At 48.1% G+C, this 17,367-nt stretch overlaps 8 protein-coding genes across 8 annotated transcripts; 3 read left to right on the top strand and 5 right to left on the bottom strand.

Moving 5' to 3' along the window:
• Positions 1–76: 76 nt before the first annotated feature.
• On the bottom strand, positions 77–682 carry N7455_011722 (DNL-type zinc finger protein; the record flags this gene model as incomplete). Its single annotated transcript, XM_040960359.2, has 1 exon — positions 77–682. One exon carries the CDS (start codon positions 680–682, stop codon positions 77–79), a length of 606 nt encoding a protein of 201 aa, XP_040809189.2.
• A 268-nt stretch (positions 683–950) lies between these two features.
• Positions 951–3,593, top strand: N7455_011721 (cullin family protein; the record flags this gene model as incomplete). Its single annotated transcript, XM_040960404.2, has 4 exons — positions 951–995; positions 1,053–1,439; positions 1,493–3,363; positions 3,422–3,593. The coding sequence occupies 4 exons, from the start codon at positions 951–953 to the stop codon at positions 3,591–3,593; spliced, it is 2,475 nt and encodes an 824-aa protein (XP_040809145.2).
• Positions 3,594–4,011: 418 nt separating this feature from the next.
• On the bottom strand, positions 4,012–4,896 carry sld5 (putative GINS DNA replication complex subunit Sld5; the record flags this gene model as incomplete). The annotated part of the gene is made up of 2 exons (XM_040960390.2): positions 4,012–4,647; positions 4,720–4,896. 2 exons carry the CDS (start codon positions 4,894–4,896, stop codon positions 4,012–4,014), a joined length of 813 nt encoding a protein of 270 aa, XP_040809157.1.
• A 555-nt stretch (positions 4,897–5,451) lies between these two features.
• Positions 5,452–6,011, bottom strand: N7455_011719 (resistance to Congo red protein; the record flags this gene model as incomplete). Its single annotated transcript, XM_040960360.1, has 3 exons — positions 5,452–5,761; positions 5,822–5,932; positions 5,986–6,011. 3 exons carry the CDS (start codon positions 6,009–6,011, stop codon positions 5,452–5,454), a joined length of 447 nt encoding a protein of 148 aa, XP_040809163.1.
• Positions 6,012–6,737: 726 nt separating this feature from the next.
• N7455_011718 (uncharacterized protein) lies at positions 6,738–8,699 on the bottom strand (the record flags this gene model as incomplete). Its single annotated transcript, XM_040960392.2, has 3 exons — positions 6,738–7,733; positions 7,789–8,374; positions 8,437–8,699. 3 exons carry the CDS (start codon positions 8,697–8,699, stop codon positions 6,738–6,740), a joined length of 1,845 nt encoding a protein of 614 aa, XP_040809170.2.
• A 2,082-nt stretch (positions 8,700–10,781) lies between these two features.
• Positions 10,782–12,760, top strand: N7455_011717 (uncharacterized protein; the record flags this gene model as incomplete). Its single annotated transcript, XM_040960362.2, has 6 exons — positions 10,782–11,235; positions 11,298–11,538; positions 11,599–11,614; positions 11,673–11,840; positions 11,895–12,048; positions 12,123–12,760. 6 exons carry the CDS (start codon positions 10,782–10,784, stop codon positions 12,758–12,760), a joined length of 1,671 nt encoding a protein of 556 aa, XP_040809201.2.
• Positions 12,761–13,179: 419 nt separating this feature from the next.
• Positions 13,180–14,890, bottom strand: N7455_011716 (unc-93 family MFS transporter; the record flags this gene model as incomplete). The annotated part of the gene is made up of 3 exons (XM_040960355.1): positions 13,180–13,447; positions 13,508–14,211; positions 14,270–14,890. 3 exons carry the CDS (start codon positions 14,888–14,890, stop codon positions 13,180–13,182), a joined length of 1,593 nt encoding a protein of 530 aa, XP_040809156.1.
• A 756-nt stretch (positions 14,891–15,646) lies between these two features.
• Positions 15,647–17,067, top strand: N7455_011715 (N-acetylglucosamine-6-phosphate deacetylase; the record flags this gene model as incomplete). Its single annotated transcript, XM_040960417.2, has 2 exons — positions 15,647–16,061; positions 16,153–17,067. Exons 1-2 carry the CDS (start codon positions 15,693–15,695, stop codon positions 17,065–17,067), a joined length of 1,284 nt encoding a protein of 427 aa, XP_040809182.2. The 5' UTR covers positions 15,647–15,692.
• Between the last annotated feature and the right edge of the window lie 300 nt (positions 17,068–17,367).

Raw genomic sequence — 17,367 nt, 5'->3', positions numbered from 1 at the left:
CCAACGAGACAAACTAAACATCTCGTATGCACCAAATCCACCAAGAATCCATGCAGAAGCCTCACTTCAAATGGACTCAAGTCGACTTATCATCATTGGGTGCTCCTAGGATCTCCTCACCCTTCAAGTCATAACTCTTCACAGACCCATCCTCCCAGAATTCCAGGTTACCCTCGGTGTGGCCGTGGGTCAATGTCTGACCCTTCTCTTTCAGGATATCTTCCAGGGTGGTTTTCTCTTCAAAGAAGACACCAAGGTGATCACTCATAACATGGCGCGAGGTGCATGAGGGGCATTGAATGAGGACAGTTCCACGGTGGTAGCCTTGCTTGGACATGCGGTGCGCTGAGCGATGACCACACGGCTTGCAGGTGAATTCAATGCGGTAGGCTTCCTCATTCTTGCGACGCTCCTGGTTCTGTGCTTCCCATTCAGCCTCTTGCTCGGCCTGGCTCTTGGGTGATTCGGTGAGAGGGCGAGGAGCACGGGAGTTGTATCGGAGTTGGGTCTGAGCGAAGATTCGTTGCGAGCGAGGGAGAAGAGATGATGGGCGAGCTGAGTGTAGAGAGAGGGATTGTGTTGAGAGGAAACGTGAGGATTGTGTGCGCGCAACAGCAGTGTATGACTGCGCTTGCGACACAAGGGCGTTTAATGGACGGAGACCTGAGGTGAAAGAGCGCATGATGATAGTATGTGAAGGTATTTAGAAGCTGACAGAGAAAGAAGATCAAAGATAGTAGAGATATTTGTAACTCGAAGAGAAACTCAGGGAAGAAGAGAAAAAAAAGAAGAAACAGTGAAATGACGATGCTCGGTCAGCGACAGGCGGAACTTTAGAATTTCCGGGGTTGGCCTCCGCGGAGAGAAGAGCGCAGTTCTCCTTCACCTTTTTTTTTTAACTTGAGATCCTTATTTCCTCACTTTCTCTTGGTTTTACTGTTGCCTTCAAGATGGCTGCAATGAGGGCTCGTCACAAGATTCGAGCTCCCCGAAGGGTTCGTTGACACCGCGGGGTCAAAACTATGAAGCTATCCAACTAACTATACTTCTAGGGAGTCTCCCATGCCAATACTGAAGATTTCGATTCTATATGGACAGTCCTCTCATCGTCCTTGACTGAAATTAATACTAAAAATGCCTCAACCCTGGCATTCGAAGAGATCTACCGCCATGCCTACAAGATCGTGTTGATGATGCGAGCTTCCGATCTCTACGAGCAAGTCAAACAACTGGAGCAAGACTGGCTGAAAACCAATGTCCGAACCCTCGTCGTCGATTCAATTTCTTCGAGCCTAGTGCGTGCGCAAAAATCCACCGATGCGCAGGACCAGTCGAGTGAGAGAAGGGAAGCGGGGGAGAAGTTTCTCACAGTCCTGAAGGATGCTTGGGAAGATCATCAATTAGGCATGGGCATGGTTACCGACGTTCTGATGTATATGGTGAGTTTGTTACGCTCCAAGGTATTGCTACAATGTTCTAACTTCTTACCCAGGACCGTATGGTAGCAAGCCGTACCCATCCACCCATCTACGTTGCCTGCATGGCTCTATTCCGTGACCATATTCTACGAGCTCCCGTCCGTACCGGCTCTGCTTTGACTGTTATGGATGTGCTCGAATCCACGATACTATTTATGGTCCAACTGGAACGTTCTGGACACATTATTGAGCGGCCGCTCATTCGGCATTGCATCCAAATGTTGGAGGGCCTCTACGAAACTGCCACGGAGGAGGAGAGCTCAAAGCTTTATCTGACTGAGTTTGAACCAGCTTTTCTCAAAACGAGTAAGGAGTTCTACCGGGCAGAAGGGCAACGACTGTTAGAAATGGGGGATGCTGCCACGTTTTGCCGACTCGCATCCCAGCGGATCACTGAAGAGGAGGAACGATGCCGTTATATGTTGTCAGACACGACGGAGTCGAAGGTCCTTGAGTTGCTTGACGAGCAGCTAATCCGGAACAATATTGAAGAAGTCGTCAATCTCGAAGGAACCGGTGTCCGGCGCATGCTAGACCACGATCAGTTGGATGGGCTACGGAATGTTTACATGCTCAATAAAAGAGTGGACAAAAAGAAGCAAGCTTTGACAAACATGGTCAACAAGCGGATTGTGGAAATGGGCAAAGAGATCAATACTTCGTCTATACTCTTACCACAGGCCCCAACCCCATCGGCAGAGAAAGATGGCGAAAAAGAGAAAAAGCCCGAGAAGGGGAAGGACAGAGAAAGGCCTCAGAATCAGCAAACAGTGTCAGCAATCCGCTGGGTCGATGACATTCTCGGCCTGAAGCGGAAATTCGATGACATTTGGGAGAATGCCTTCGCCTCCGACCAGGGCATGCAGAGCTCAATTGGGGCTAGCTTCGCCAACTTCATCAACATGAACTCGCGCAACTCGGAATATCTGTCTCTCTTTTTTGATGAAAACTTGAAGAAGGGCATTAAGGGAAAGACAGAAAGCGAGGTAGATGTTCTCCTTGACAACGGCATCACACTGCTGCGCTACATCAAGGACAAGGATCTATTTGAGACCTATTATAAGAAGCATCTATCACGCCGTCTTTTGATGAAACGCTCTGTCAGCATGGATGCAGAGAGGCAAATGATTTCCAAAATGAAGTTGGAGGTCGGCAATCAGTTCACTCAACGCATTGAGTCCATGTTCAAGGACATGACCATCTCCGAAGATCTTACCACCAATTACAAGGAGCACATTGCGCGCAATGGTGATCCCGACCAGAAACCTGTGGACCTGGAGATCAACGTTCTCACCAGTACCATGTGGCCGATGGAGATAATGGCAAGCAAAGAGGGAACAGTCCAATTGCCTTGCATTTTCCCACGGGAGATTGATACACTGAAGCAAAGCTTTGAGAGGTTTTATCTCGACAAGCACAGCGGCCGCAAACTGTCGTGGCAAGCCAGCATGGGCACTGGCGATCTTCGGGCCACTTTCGTACGCTCCAGTGGAAAAGTCCAGCGCTATGAACTCAACGTGTCAACATATGCCATGGTCATCCTGCTATTATTCAACGACATCGCAGACGGCGAAGCTTTCACATATGACGAAATTAAAACTCGCACCCGGATCCAAGACCACGACCTAATCCGCAACTTGCAATCGCTCGCCGTTGCCCCAAAGACTCGGGTTCTGAAGAAAGATCCTATGAGCAAGGAGGTCAAACCCACCGACCGCTTCCTTTTCAACCATGATTTCCACAGCCCCTTTGTGAAAGTGCGTATCGGAGTTGTCAGCGGCGGTGCGAACAAGGTCGAGAATCAAGATCAACGCAAGGTCACTGAAAAGAAGATGAATGACGAGCGCAATGGTACTATCGAAGCTGCCGTCGTCCGCATTATGAAGTATGTCTCTTTCTCCATATCTCCCTCGTATATGATCTGACCAACTAACCTCTGCCAGACAACGCAAAACGCTTACTCATTCTCAACTAATGACTGAAACCCTTTCGCAACTTTCCGCTCGCTTTGTTCCAGATGTGAACATGATCAAGCGTCGTATCGAGAGTCTGATTGACCGCGAATACCTGGAGCGAGTCTCCGAAGAGCCGCCCACCTACGGGTATGTCGCATAAAGTCAGACCATCTCAGTGATCATGGCAAGCTGCCTTCTATCTGGACTACTCCTTTGCTCTGGTTTCTTATGATTTTATGACCTGGGATGTCCTCGCATCTCGGTGTTTGTGTTTCTTTTCTTTTTTTTTTTTTTTTTTCAGTGCGTTTCTCTGGGCTTAGCGATTGGCGTCTTTTAAGGGATTGAAATGAAATTCACCGAAGACCATCTGATTTGATGATTTGATGTCTACTGACAGCCAGGCCAATGGACACTACCTTAGCAGGACTTTGCATAGTATGTCTCATATCTCCACCAACTGCCTAGATCATAGAAATAAGACAATATATCATAAAAGAAACATCCCAATAACGCCACTCCGCTATGATGAAGTCGAATATCAAACCCAGTCCAAAAGGACTCAAAAAAAAGAAAAGAAATCACAATAATTCCACCTCCCCTCTCCCCCAAGCCCCCTTAACCCCTTCCCATCTCACAACCCAAACATCCCCCATCCGCATCGTAACCCCCGTCTCATATTGCTCCTCCTCCCCACCAACAACAACAGGAACCTCGGCCCCAAGACACCGAACAAAAACAACCTCCCGCAATTCCGGCCCCTGGATCATACTCGTTCCACCGGCATTATCATCTAACCGCCTCAGCTGCCGCGGGAACGCCCCCATAAACGACCCCGCGTAGTGGCCCGCTAGGAGCGTCTGATGTGCATGCAGGAAGGATGATTCCGGTTCCGACAGCGGGGCCAGATCTGTCAACTCTGATATATCCGGTACCGAGTCCTCGGGCTGCTGGTTTGGGTTCTGCGAAGAAGCGGTTGATTGTGTTTGCGAGGCGAGGGGGTTTTTATTGCGCGAGGCGAGCAGGACTAGGTAGTGCATGCTGTATTTTGTTATCTTGGCTAGTCGGGCTCGTAAAAGACTGCGCACTATGTATTGGCTGCGGGCGAGGTCGGTTTGGAGGATTGAGAGGCGGAGGTTGAGGTTGGGGTTGTGCGTGTTTGCGGTTGTTGGGAGGGTTGTGTCTGACGATGCGGCCAGATCTTCGATTGTTTCGATCTGTAGATGTCGGGATTGTAATTAGCAATCTGTTTTTTTTTTAGGGAGCATTGCTGTGTAGCTGCTGTGTACCTGTATCCGCACGCGGTCCATTATGCGCTCCATCAGTGGCGCCGGCCATGGTAGTACCTCCGACACAGCACGTTCGGCTACCCAAAAGCGCGTGAGGAGCTGGTGGTCCAGCGCTGCAGACTCTGGACTAGCGCCTGGACCGCGGTCCACTGATGCAAGAATATCGTCAATATCCATTTGGAGGTTGTCGCATTGAGGAAAATGCAGGGCGGAGCGGGATGTAGGGCGGAGATGGGGTGCCTGAGGCACTGATCCGCTATATCAAAACCGGGCGACAAATTACACGATATCCCAATATGAATCAATTAGAGCTAGTCAAGTTTGGATAGATGGTGTAATTCTAATTAGGATCATTTCATTCAAATCCATTTGGCCGTTCAAGATATATCATTAAGAGAGAAACAATGTACGGGAAACTTCAGAACTTCATAAACCCCGAGTTCCATTCTTTCAGGGATCTCAGGCTGCACACCAAATGCTTGAATTTTAGCTGAACTTCAGTTAAATGTGACATGGGGAACATAAGGAAGCATTAAGTAGTAAAAGAAAAAAGAATAAAAAAAAAGAATAAAACATCCACCCATGCGGGTATGCGATCAAATCAAAAAGAGGCCATGTTTCGCAGTTGACAACGCCGTAAACCATTAACTTCCGGCACATTTATCGAGAGACATGCAATATTGGAAGACCTTCAAAGCCATGGTGATTAAGCTTTGGTAAGATGCGTAAAGTTTAGTCCTTGTTGCCATTGGGCGGCGGGCCAGGGGGCGGCGCATATCCGTGAGCACCGTACGCATTCGGAGGCTGTTGCAACTCGATGCCTTGCTGCTGTGGTGGTGCACTTTGCGCACCAAAGTAGCCATGATGCTGAGGGTTCGGGCTGTATTGTGGGGGCGCATTTTGCTGGTAGTAAGGGTCACCATAGGGAGGTTGCTGGTAGATGGGTTGATTTGGCGGAGGAGGACCCGGGGGAGGAGCCATCCACCCGGTTCCTGTGAGAGGGCGTTGACCATGAGTTCGGCGGCGGCGTGCGTTGAAGCATCTAGAACAAGGCTTAGTTAGGATCGAGAGGTATCGCATGGAAGGCAAGGGTAAGACTCACGCGAAACTGAAGAAAAGTAGGAAGGCTACACCGACGATGACGGCGAATGCTACCCAGCGACCCCAAGAGTCCCAGGTAGAATAGCAGTCATCACTTCCATAGTAACCGGAGCTGTGAGGGATCAGTGAAATGTCTCCAGGTTATCATATTATCATAGTACTTACCAGTATCGAGGGTATATGACTGGCATGGCTAATTATGAGAAGAGATAAAAAGTGAAGAATCCGAAATCCGAGAGAGAAGAATGTAACGAAAGATGTGAGATGTTCGACGTCAATGGGGCTGGTATGAAAGCGGTGGGTCCCTTGGCACTTTAGGCTGCAGTTTCGGGGGAGAAGGTACTGTGACTTGTCTGTCCACCCTATTTTGTATGGTGAGATTGGTACTGGTACTTGATACTGGAAATCCAGAAAATTGTATTCCGTTGAAGAAAGCAAATTCCTGCAAAGAGTAGAATGAGGAAGATTTTATTAAATAAAATAGAAAAAGAAAGAAGAAGAAGCAAAGTGAAAGAAAATGGGGAGACAGGGGTGGCGCAGTTGGGGCGCAGGGCTGACGCTATCATACCTCGGCAGGAGAGAGTATACGTATTCTTATACTCCGTATTCTTATAGTCTTATATTCTTATTCTTATATTCTTATATTCTTATATTCTTATATTCTTCTATTCTTCTATTCTTCTATTCTTCTATTAAATATTAAATATTAAATATCAACTCAATACGCACATGGCTGTGCATGTTAGGTGTAATTCTCTATAATTTTATATCTCTATATCTCTATATCTCTACTACTATTGAATCCCAAGTTGGTGATCTCCTACTCAAGCTTATGCACAGTCGATCAATGTAGATCGATGTTCCAATGCAATCTGTATACTAAAATCAGCAATTATAAATATCCAAAATCCATCTGATTAACTAACCGGTGAAATGGATGGCGGCACAGCCGGCAACGCGGTGATACTCGACCCGAGTTCACTTTTTAAATCCAAACTCGCCTCTCTCTCACCTACCCCATTAGCGTCCTCATGTGTCATATGCACCGAGAGAACATGGATCCGGGGTGACATGTCAGGTTTCGTTTTGAACGAATAGGTAGGTAATACGTCGAATGTCTCCTGTACCCAGGACATCTGCCTGTCCAGGTCCGGCCTGGAGACGGTGCCGTTGCCCTGATTTTCCAGGGTAGTAGAAGACTTGGTTCGGAAGATGCTGCTGGGCCACTCTTTCGTCTTGGCGATCGGGAGTGTACAGCACGCGTTCTTGGATACGTTATCCCAGGCCTCGACCACGCGATCCGTCTTGAGGAACTGGGATATCTGTTCCTTCATGGTTTCTCGGCCATTCGTGAGTTGGTGGTGGGCTTCCTGTCGCGCTTGTGTGGGTGATTTGACGGTGGATTGTCCGGTTCGAGGGCGTGGGGTGGTGCAGAATGCCCGGAGTTGTTCTATGGAGATGTTGCGTGAGAGTCGTGAGGGTTGGGAAGGTGCTGTTTTCGGTCGACCTTGGCCCAAGTCGATTTTCTCGCTGGCAGATCGTTTTGGTAGTAGGAAGGGCCTGGAGAGCCTGCGCTTGAGCCTTCCGGATGTCGATGGAAGGGGAGGTGGTGGTTCGTTGCTGGCGCCTGCGCTGGCTTCTGCTATAAGAGCACTGCATGATTTGGCCCGACTCATGATCCTGCGCCGAAGGCCATCGCTCGGGATGGGTTGGTCGGCGGGGGTGTCAGTTCGATCTTTAGCTGCAGCAGGGGGGCTCTGAAACTGCTTGAAAGCGGTTGGTGTCCTCTTTGGTTTCAACAATGGATCACGAGGAAGAGGTTTTTCTGATGCCGGCCGTTCTCTATCAAAGAGTCTTTGTTTGACTGACTTGTTTCGATTTGCAGTCTTGCTGCTCTGTTTAATAAACGATCGCTGTGTGATAGTTAGCTAGAATTGAACCCTCCCAGATCAAGGCCGGTGACCTCACCACATCCTTTCTACTCGCTATCCCCACCCGTCGCTGCATTTCTGTAGTCGCCAAGCCAAGTTGGGCCAGGGCCTTTTGAAGAGCAGTGCCCCGTCGACGAAGTTTTGAGAGGGCGACAATCCAGCCCTCCATGTTATCCACCATGGCCTGGTGAAAAGCTTGGAGACTCTCGGACTTGAAGCACCCCTCATCTGTAAGTTTGCGGAAGTAAAACCACAGGGCACCCAAGGCCTCCTTTGCCTTTTGCAGGTCCTTGAGTGAGTCTGTGATGGCAAGGGTGAATCGATCAATGGAATGTTCGATCTGATCGTTATAGGCGACAACCGATAGCCGGAAATTGCGGTCTTCCAACATTTCATCGAAGACATCGAGATTTCTCAGCGGTAGACCGAGATACTGAATTCGAGTGCGAACGTCTAGTCGGACGATCAAAAAGTCTTCGGTGGTCCTTTCCAACACGCCATCCAACTCATTCACATGTTTCTGTAGAATCTTCATGACCGAGACTTCGGATTTTGCCAGGTTCTTGGATAGGAGGTGGACTCCGAAGATCATTTGGGAAACCAATTTCCAAAACGGATGATATCTGGATGCTTGGGTTAGTTCGGGTTTTTTGTCTCATACTCGACGGAGTATGAGTTTTCTCACTTTTCAGAGGCCCTTTGGCGCCATTTTCGCCCACACAGCCGCTCGTATTCATCATTCTCTAATAGATCGCGCCGCCGTGTTTGTGCGTCAATGTTGACAACCCATTTAGTTAATGAACCATCGGTCGTTTCCACGATTGATTCTTCAAACGCGCCCTGGAGTTGGGGAATGGGATGGGATGGGTAAGGAGTGGATGTTCTCGGAACTGGTTGCTCGTTCTCAACATCCTCGGGCGTGTGAAGGGGAGTCTCCGTAGAACCCATGATCTATCACACGTGCACGGTCGACGTTTCCAAGTATATATCATATATGTAGACCGTCTCCAAAGTCACGGTTGCACACTTTAGATATAAGAACTTCTCAGTTGCCAATCAGACAATAAATTTTTTTTTTGAGGCTTTGATATAGTTGGCCCCCCTATCCATTTATAAAATCACAATCGCAACCAGCCTAAAGTGGCTTTGGTCATGGTGAAGATGGGCTGGACTGGGGATGGCTGGTGTCAGGATCATGCAAGGGTATTACTTTTGATATGGGATCAGAAGAGATAGTAAATCAATAGAAGTGGATCTGACTTACTTTGAATACTCTGATGTCTGCTGTTTGATGTCCTTGGGAAGTCTGGAGACGGTTTTTCACCAGTGAAACACCCAATTTACATGTAAACAGGGAGCATTGGAGCCCCTTTCAACTCGAGAACGTGTGTATCGGGGGAAGATGCCGCGAGAGGAAATGACTACAATCATTTGAATTTCTTTGTCCTTATTATGGGGCTGTTATTACGTGTAGCCAGGGGGTCAACGCCCGTCTTTGTTCGGTATATTTTCCACTTATTCCCACTTGACACACCAATCTAACCAATCATCATCGATCAATGCATCGTGGAAATGAATCCAATCAACTGGGGCTGGGACGATCGGGGAGTCTGAGACCGCACCTAATTTCGGATCAATGGTTGTTCCGGTTTTAGTTCCAGGGGCCCTATAATCTCCCTCTATGTTCGCCCTCAAGGGCTCCCTGCAACGTAGGCACATCCTTTAAATGTTGGTGTGAAAACGTGGCGAAGATAATACGAGACTTGGGTACATATGCATGATCTGGCCGATATGGCGGAGATGACGTTAGGGAAGTTCGTAATCACCTATCACCCTCTTAGTATTTTTGGTTTTTTAAAGAAAAGAGGAAATAGGAAATAGGAAATGATAGGCAGAAATTCTAACCATTCAAGTGAGATCGGCAACTCTACGGAGTAGAAGCAGTCGATTTGAAAATCCGATGCCAGTGGAGTATACAGAGTACGGAGTACAACATAAATACGATTGTGGGATTTTCAAGTGCCTCAGGCTTCTACACATATGTCCTCATATATACGGAGTAGTTTAAATAGAAACATCTCACATACGGAGTACACCATATGATATAATTATATATAGTTCCATGTTACGCATTTAGTACATATACTACCTAACTAGGTAACTATCATGCTTTGTGTGTTTGCTTAGTCATCTATATTGTAAGGAAGGTTGGTTTGCATGTTTACTATGTTCCAAGGTTGTAGTCCGTGGTTATTCACTTCTCTTCTTCCCATCTTCATTTTGAATTGGCTGCACTTCTTTGTAGAAAGACCTGATAAGCGTTTGGTTGGTTGACTGTACAATTCCTTTTTCAAGTCCATCAACTGGCCTGTTTGGGGCTTATATCCAAGACCCTTCCTACTTAAGAATCACAGCCACAACGATGTAGCCCTATAAATATATAAATATCGCTTATTGTGACAATCTACAGTCTGACCTATATTATTGCTACTCGAGGCCTGTTCCTATTGGAGTGCAGGCAACACCACGTTGATATCAGCGCTATTAATGATCATTTCATAGAACACCTATGGATAAAAGATATGTATAATCTTTTTCCAACCAAAACAAAAAGTCCATACAACATAAACACACCAACACAGCACGTCATCCTAGTTTTCTTTGCCAAAGGCGACAATCCTTGTCTCGTTAGAGGCTATAGCTCTTGGCACCAAGGCACAGTCTAGCGCCGTCGATCTTTCCCCTCAACCCCCCAACTCCCAGTCGAATAAATGAGCCTCCAACAACTTTAGGTGGAGCTTTTACTCTTTTCCCCTCGTAAAAACGATGCTACCTTCCCCCGGAGCTCCAACGGAGATCGATCGAATGCTCCGTTTGACATTTCACCGACCTTTCCCCTAATCATTGCGTGAACTGCTTATCATATATATATGCGATTAACTAGTTTATTTCCCCCTCTTCTGGGACTATAAGTATCCCCGCAAGCCCCCGGTAAATCTGTACTTGTAACGGTCCCCAGATAAGCCCATTATGCGTATCTCCCACTGGATTCCATTACTGCCGGCTGTAGCGGCACTCGCGGTGCCATCGGATGATAGCTTAGAAGCCTTCTTCCGTCGTCAGCTGCCCGAGCACCCAACAGATGTCAAGACTATAAAGACGGCTAATAATGTCACCATTCGCTATAAAGAGCCTGGCAAAGAGGGTGTGTGTGAAACTACCCCGGGTGTCAACTCTTATGCGGGTTATGTGGACCTCTCACCCACAGAGCACACTTTCTTCTGGTTCTTCGAGGCTCGCCATGATCCTGAAAATGCGCCAATCACCTTGTGGCTAAATGGTGGACCGGGTAGTGACTCTTTGATTGGATTGTTCGAGGAATTGGGTCCTTGTGGTGTCAACAAGAATAATGAATCTTATATCAACAAGAACTCGTGGAATGAGGTCTCAAATATGCTATTCCTCTCTCAGCCACTGGGTGTTGGTATGAATATCCTTCAATTATTTTCTACTCTCTTTCTAACCATCGAACTAATATAATCACAGGTTTCTCCTACGCTGAGAAAGCGGCCGGCACCCTTAACCCCATCACCGGTTCATATGAAGACCCATCATTTGCAGGGATCGATGGTCGCTATCCAGTCATCAACGCTACCGCAATTGATACAACTGTACTTGCTGCCAAAGCTACCTGGGAGGTCCTGCAGGGATTCCTAGGTGGTCTCCCCAAGCTGGACTCGAAAATCAAGTCGAAGAGCTTCAATCTATGGACCGAAAGCTATGGAGGGTGAGTTCGCTCTGTTTTTTGAAATGTCTGTTGATGTATCTGATTACTGACTTCTTTTAGACATTATGGCCCTGCCGTAAGTCAACCGCCTGTCTAACTCATATTAGGTCCGCTCAAGTTCTAACATTAGCAAGTTCTTCGATCACTTCTATGAAGAGAACCTTAAGATTGCCAACGGCACCCAGGATGGTATTCAACTCGACTTCAACACCTTGGGGATCATCAATGGTATCATCGATGAAGGAATTCAAGCCAAGTACTACCCTGAATTTGCCGTGAACAACAGCTATGGCATTAAGGCTGTAAGTCTTCAAAAGGTACCATGATATGGGCTCACACTAACAAAGAATATATAGATCAATGAGACAGTTTACAACTACATGAAATTTGCCAATGAAATGCCAAACGGCTGCCAGGACCAAATCGCAACCTGCAAGCTCACAAACCGCACTTCGGTATCCGACCTCGCACTTTGCGCCGAGGCAGCCAACATGTGCCGAGACAACGTCGGTATGTAGACCGTGCCTATATACCCCTACATATAACATCTACGTAAAATAACTGACAAAATTCCCCAATCCCAGAGAGCCCATACTACGTGTTTAGCGGCCGAGGCACCTACGACATCCGCCATCCGAGCAACGACCCAACCCCAGAAAGCTACTACCAAAACTACCTCGCCAAAGACTCGGTATTGAACGCCCTAGGTGTCGATGTAAACTACACGCAATCCAACAACGAAGTCTACTTCGCCTTCCAGCAAACCGGCGACTTTGTCTGGCCCAACTTCCTCGAAGACCTGGAAGACATCCTCTCCCGCCCCGTCCGCGTCGCCCTCATCTACGGCGATGCAGATTACATCTGCAACTGGTTCGGCGGTGAGGCCATCTCCCTCGCGGCAAAATACGAGCACAGCAGGCAGTTCCAGAAGGCGGGCTATGCGCCCTTCCTCGTCGATGGTGTCGAGTATGGCGAGACGAGGGAATATGGTAATTTCTCTTTCACCCGTGTCTATGAGGCTGGTCATGAGGTGCCGTACTATCAGCCAGAGGCTGCATTGCAGCTGTTTAACCGTACTCTAAATGGGTGGGAATTGCCCAAGGGAGAAAAGAAGTTGAAGCAGAATGCTGGCTCATCTGGGCCCAAGTCGGCGACTCATACCCAGTCTTCAGTACCGTTGCCTACGGCGACCAAGGCTTCTAGGTTTGGCGAGTTGCATTGAGTGAGGTCCATGGCTGGACCTGATTGAATACTATCAATATTCAAAAGCATTGTGGTTTGAGATTTACATTATGTACGTACGCATTTACCATAACCATAGCAGACCTAAAGCATACCCTCCCGAATGAGAGCCACTGGCGCCTTGAAAGTAGAGCCACCCCGAATAATGTACAAGATCATTAAAGAAAACGGAATTGACTGACATTAAGTATTCGTCGAGTATGGTCCTCACGACCCGTGGTGCAGTTGGGGACCGGGATTTCCGCGAGTATGAAAAAAAAAAAAAAAAAAGAAGCCAGCACGCCTCGTAAATGCAGGTATTTCGTCACAATGTAGTGAGAATAAAGAAGGTGATTAAATCAAATATTAACCGCGTGGTGATACATATCATCGGCGGGGATTGAGTCCCTCGACAATTCATTATTGGGTGGTAGTCTCCTCATGAGGGTCGCGGAGAGTCTCGGTAGGAGTGTGGGTTTCGGTATGAGGCTTATCCATCTCAGACATTTCATTGGTATGGCCCATGACTTCGGCGGCGGTTTCATCAGAGAATCGCAGATCGTCCTCGACGGCAGTGCTATCCTTGACCTTGAAGAAAATCACAGGAGAGGCAAAAAGCATACTACCAACGAGGATACCCCAGCAAGAGGCGAATTCGGTCATGTATGCGGTCTCCTGTGCATCCAGGCTAGGCGTGTTGTTAGCTATAGAAAGGGCAGAGGGGGAAAAAAAAGCAGGGGTTGCTTACCTCCACATTCCAGCAGCGCCAGCAGACTGGATGCCCTTGTAGAAACCAGCAAAATTGGCCAACTTGCGGCTGTTGTTGGAGAGAGAACCCATGTACCAATAAGTGCAGGTCTGGAAAGCAGCGTCATAGAAGCCGTAGAACATGTACAGGAACATGGGTCCAATATAATCGCTGTCGGTGAAATCCGTGTCGAGATCCTTGGTTTCCCTAGTATAGCGCTTTTGGAATGCATATCCTCCACCCCAGATGCCCATGGTGATCGCGAGCAGAACGCCAAAGTTGAGCTTGGCGCGCCACGGACGCGAGAGACCCTTCAAATCCAACAACTTGCCGAAGACAAACGCACCCACCATCTGCATCAGCCAGTACAGAAGACTGTTCAGGGCTCGAGTGCGCACATTGAAATAGGCGAGATTGACTGCGTTGAAGTGGTACGCGTAGAACCAGTTGCTGGCCAGAAACATGGGAAACATCATGATAATGTACGAATCGTGGATAAGTGTCTCCCAAAGACCCAAGAACTCGGACTTCCAGGTTGGGTTCTTGATCACAATCACGCGCGAGCCGTCCTTGCGCTGGACGTGCTTGCAATCCACGAGACACCAGCAGAGAACGAAGCCAATGGCCATTAGAACAAGGAAGGCAATGTAGGTGCCATTGTTCACATTGCCGGCAGTCGAGTGCATGTTTTGGCCGAGAGGGACCTGTTGATATATCAATATGTTAGTTTGGGGGAGTTTCAAGGTGTGCAAATCAACATACCAAGCTACCAATGACACCCCCCAGGTTGAAAATCACCCAGAAGATAGCAATGTACTTTCCCTTCTCATGCTCATGTGGATAACTCAACATGACCGCACCCTGGGCACACCACAGCAGACCAGCACAGACACCTAGCAAGGCTCCGGCGGAAATGAGGAAGCCCGCATTTTGGTTGATGTTGTACGAGAGAAGCGCAGCCACGTAGAGGAAGTATCCGAAGCCACCCAGGGAGAGGGTGAGTCGCAGACCAATGCGATTGGCAATGGAGCCGGCGAAGAAACCGACTACTGCGAAGGTACTGTATAGTGCAGTATTGGCGTTGTTCACATCGTGGGTGTTAACCTGACCGCCACCACCGAGACCACTGACGGCGTTGAACATGCCAGGACATAAAAAGCAGACAAATGATACCAGATATAGTTGCATCTCCGGTGAGGCAAAGTAAGGAGCCTCCCACTTGCCAATCTTGAATAGTGGCTTGTACATCCACGCGGGGCCTCTTACCGCTTGGTCCACACCTGACTCGGGGTCCGGAGCAGACATCGAGGCAGCCATCGTCGCATATTCTTCTGTTGGCCTCTCGGCCTGTTTCTCTTTTTCTTGCTTCTCTGGTTCAGTCATGGTTGTAGGAAACAAGATCTACAGGGGGAGAGAAAAAAAAGAAAAAGAAAAAGAAAATAATAGCAATCAACAAGCGAGCCAAGGGGCTCGAGGAATGTTCTCCACGTGGAACAAACAAGCTGAAGAATGGTGAAGAATGTAGATTGATCTCTTTGCCAAGGCACGTTCTGAAATAGGAAAGGGGGTATCTTTTTTTTCCTTCCCTTTTCTTAAAAAAAGGAAGCTAAGGCTATTTCAGTACGGAGTAGACTAATTAATATAACTGAGTCACGATTTGGGCTTATCTTGGGGATCCATTTTTTTTTTCCAATGTGACATACATGACTGATGTCAGATGATTGAGGGATAAGAAACGATGGAGTCATTGATCATTTGGAGACAAATCAGTAAAGAGAATATTAATATTATACAACATAGGGGGGAACCTTTTGAGGATGTTCACTTTTGCAAATGCGACGGAGAAAGAGAGATGTTGCGTTGCATCGAACCCGCATGCGGGTACGTCGCATGCGGGGATATGTAAGATATGATACGGTATTGTCAACGGGTTCTGTAATTTACAGGCCGAGTATTTCTCTGTACGGAGCTATACAATTTTATACAATTTTAAAATACTAGTACTATAAGGGTATGTGGGTATGTATACAATGTATACTATGGTCTATACCACATCGGCATGCCGAATGTCACACAGTCTACTGTTACATCATTATGGGATCTTTATGTACTTGGATTTTCCCCTTCTCCCTCGGTCTATTTTCTTTCCCATCATCTGATCTGATCTGATCTAACAACATTCATAATGCCGGGCAAGACTTCTACCCCGCGCATTACCAAGTTCACCAACTGTCGCCTGGTGTGCGGCTTGAACTTGGTCGAGCAAGATCTCTGGATTGACTCTCTGACCGGAAAGATCCTGAAGGATCAAGAGGCTTTCTATGGATTGCACCTGACTCCCGACAATATCATCGACCTCGGCGGTCGTATCATTGCCCCGGGTATGATCGATGTCCAGTTGAATGGTGCCCATGGCTTTGATTTCTCCGTACCCTGTGAGACAAAAGAGAAATACGACGAGGGTTTGCGCGTGGTGAACCGTGGATTGGCCCGAACCGGTGTTACTTCCTACCTGCCGACACTCGTGAGCTCCACTCCCGAGGTATACTGGAAGGTAAGCAAAGCGCAAGCTGCTCTAAGCAACTCGAACTTCTCCCCAAACAAGAAAAGAAAAGAAAAGAAATATTAATTCTGTATTCTTTCAGGTCCTCCCCTCCCTCGGCCCAACAGCAGGAACCCATACCCCCGAAGACGGTGCCGAGTCACTGGGTGCACACGCCGAAGGCCCTTTCATCAGCCCTGGCCGCAACGGTATCCACAAGCCCGAAGTACTGCGCGCCGCGGAAACCTTCGACGACCTCGTCTACTGCTACGGTGCCGACAATATGGGCAGCGCCAGCCCAATCAAGATGATTACAGCCGCCCCCGAAGTCGGCAACATGATGGCCCACATTCCCGAAATCGCCAAGCGTAACATCATCTACGCAATCGGCCACTCCGACTCAACCTACGAGCAGGGTGTTGCAGCCACGCACAAGGGTGCCCGTATGATCACCCACCTATTCAATGCCATGCGGCCCTTCTACCACCGCAACCCAGGTATTTTCGGTCTGCTGGGACAGAGTGAGCGCCGCAGGCCGTTTTACGGTGTTATCGCCGACGGCATCCATTTGCATCCCACTTCCATCAAGATCGCGTACAATGCGCACCCGGATGGGTTGATCTTGGTTACCGATGCTATGCGTCTCTGTGGTCTGCCTGACGGTGTCTATGAGTGGACCAATGGGGAGCGGATTGTCAAGACCGGTGCACGGTTGACGCTGGAGGGCTCTGACAAGATTGCTGGATCTTCAGCTACCCTGATCGAGTGTGTTAACAACTTCCGTCGTTGGTCGGGTGCGTCGACGGCTGCGGCTATCAATGCCGTCACCGCTACCCCGGCGCGTCTGCTTGGCTTGCAGGGTGTCAAGGGGTCGTTGCAAAGTGGTGCTGATGCCGATCTCATCGTGTTGGGTGAGAGTGAGGATCCCTTCACTGGGCCGACCTTGACGGTTGATCAAGTGTGGAAGCTAGGTGCTAAGATCCATGATATTGACAAGGCGGCCACCATGGGGGTATGAGGTCGTTTTCGATCTTGGATGCGATCTGTTTCTTTTCGGGTGTTCTTCGATTGTTGTTTTTTTTTTTTCCTTTTTCGGCCATATGTTCAACAGCTCTTCCATCTTGTGGTTACAGGCGTTTTGAGGTTATGGTTTTGCATTGAGCATAGAATGCAAGCGCATGGTCACAGTGCCAGCTCCATCTTCAGTTCGAATTATTGTTTAGATTTTCAATTTCCAATTTCCAGTTTCAAAAAAAAAAAAAAACTAAAATTCAAAAGAACCTTATCCTCGGATATCAAGTTTATCCAAGATCAATTG

The sequence above is a fragment of the Penicillium solitum genome (genome assembly GCF_028829755.1).
Source record: "Penicillium solitum strain IBT 25940 chromosome Unknown utg000009l_segment0_segment0, whole genome shotgun sequence".
NCBI lineage: Eukaryota > Fungi > Ascomycota > Eurotiomycetes > Eurotiales > Aspergillaceae > Penicillium > Penicillium solitum.
This window is presented reverse-complemented; position numbering and strand designations above follow the sequence as displayed.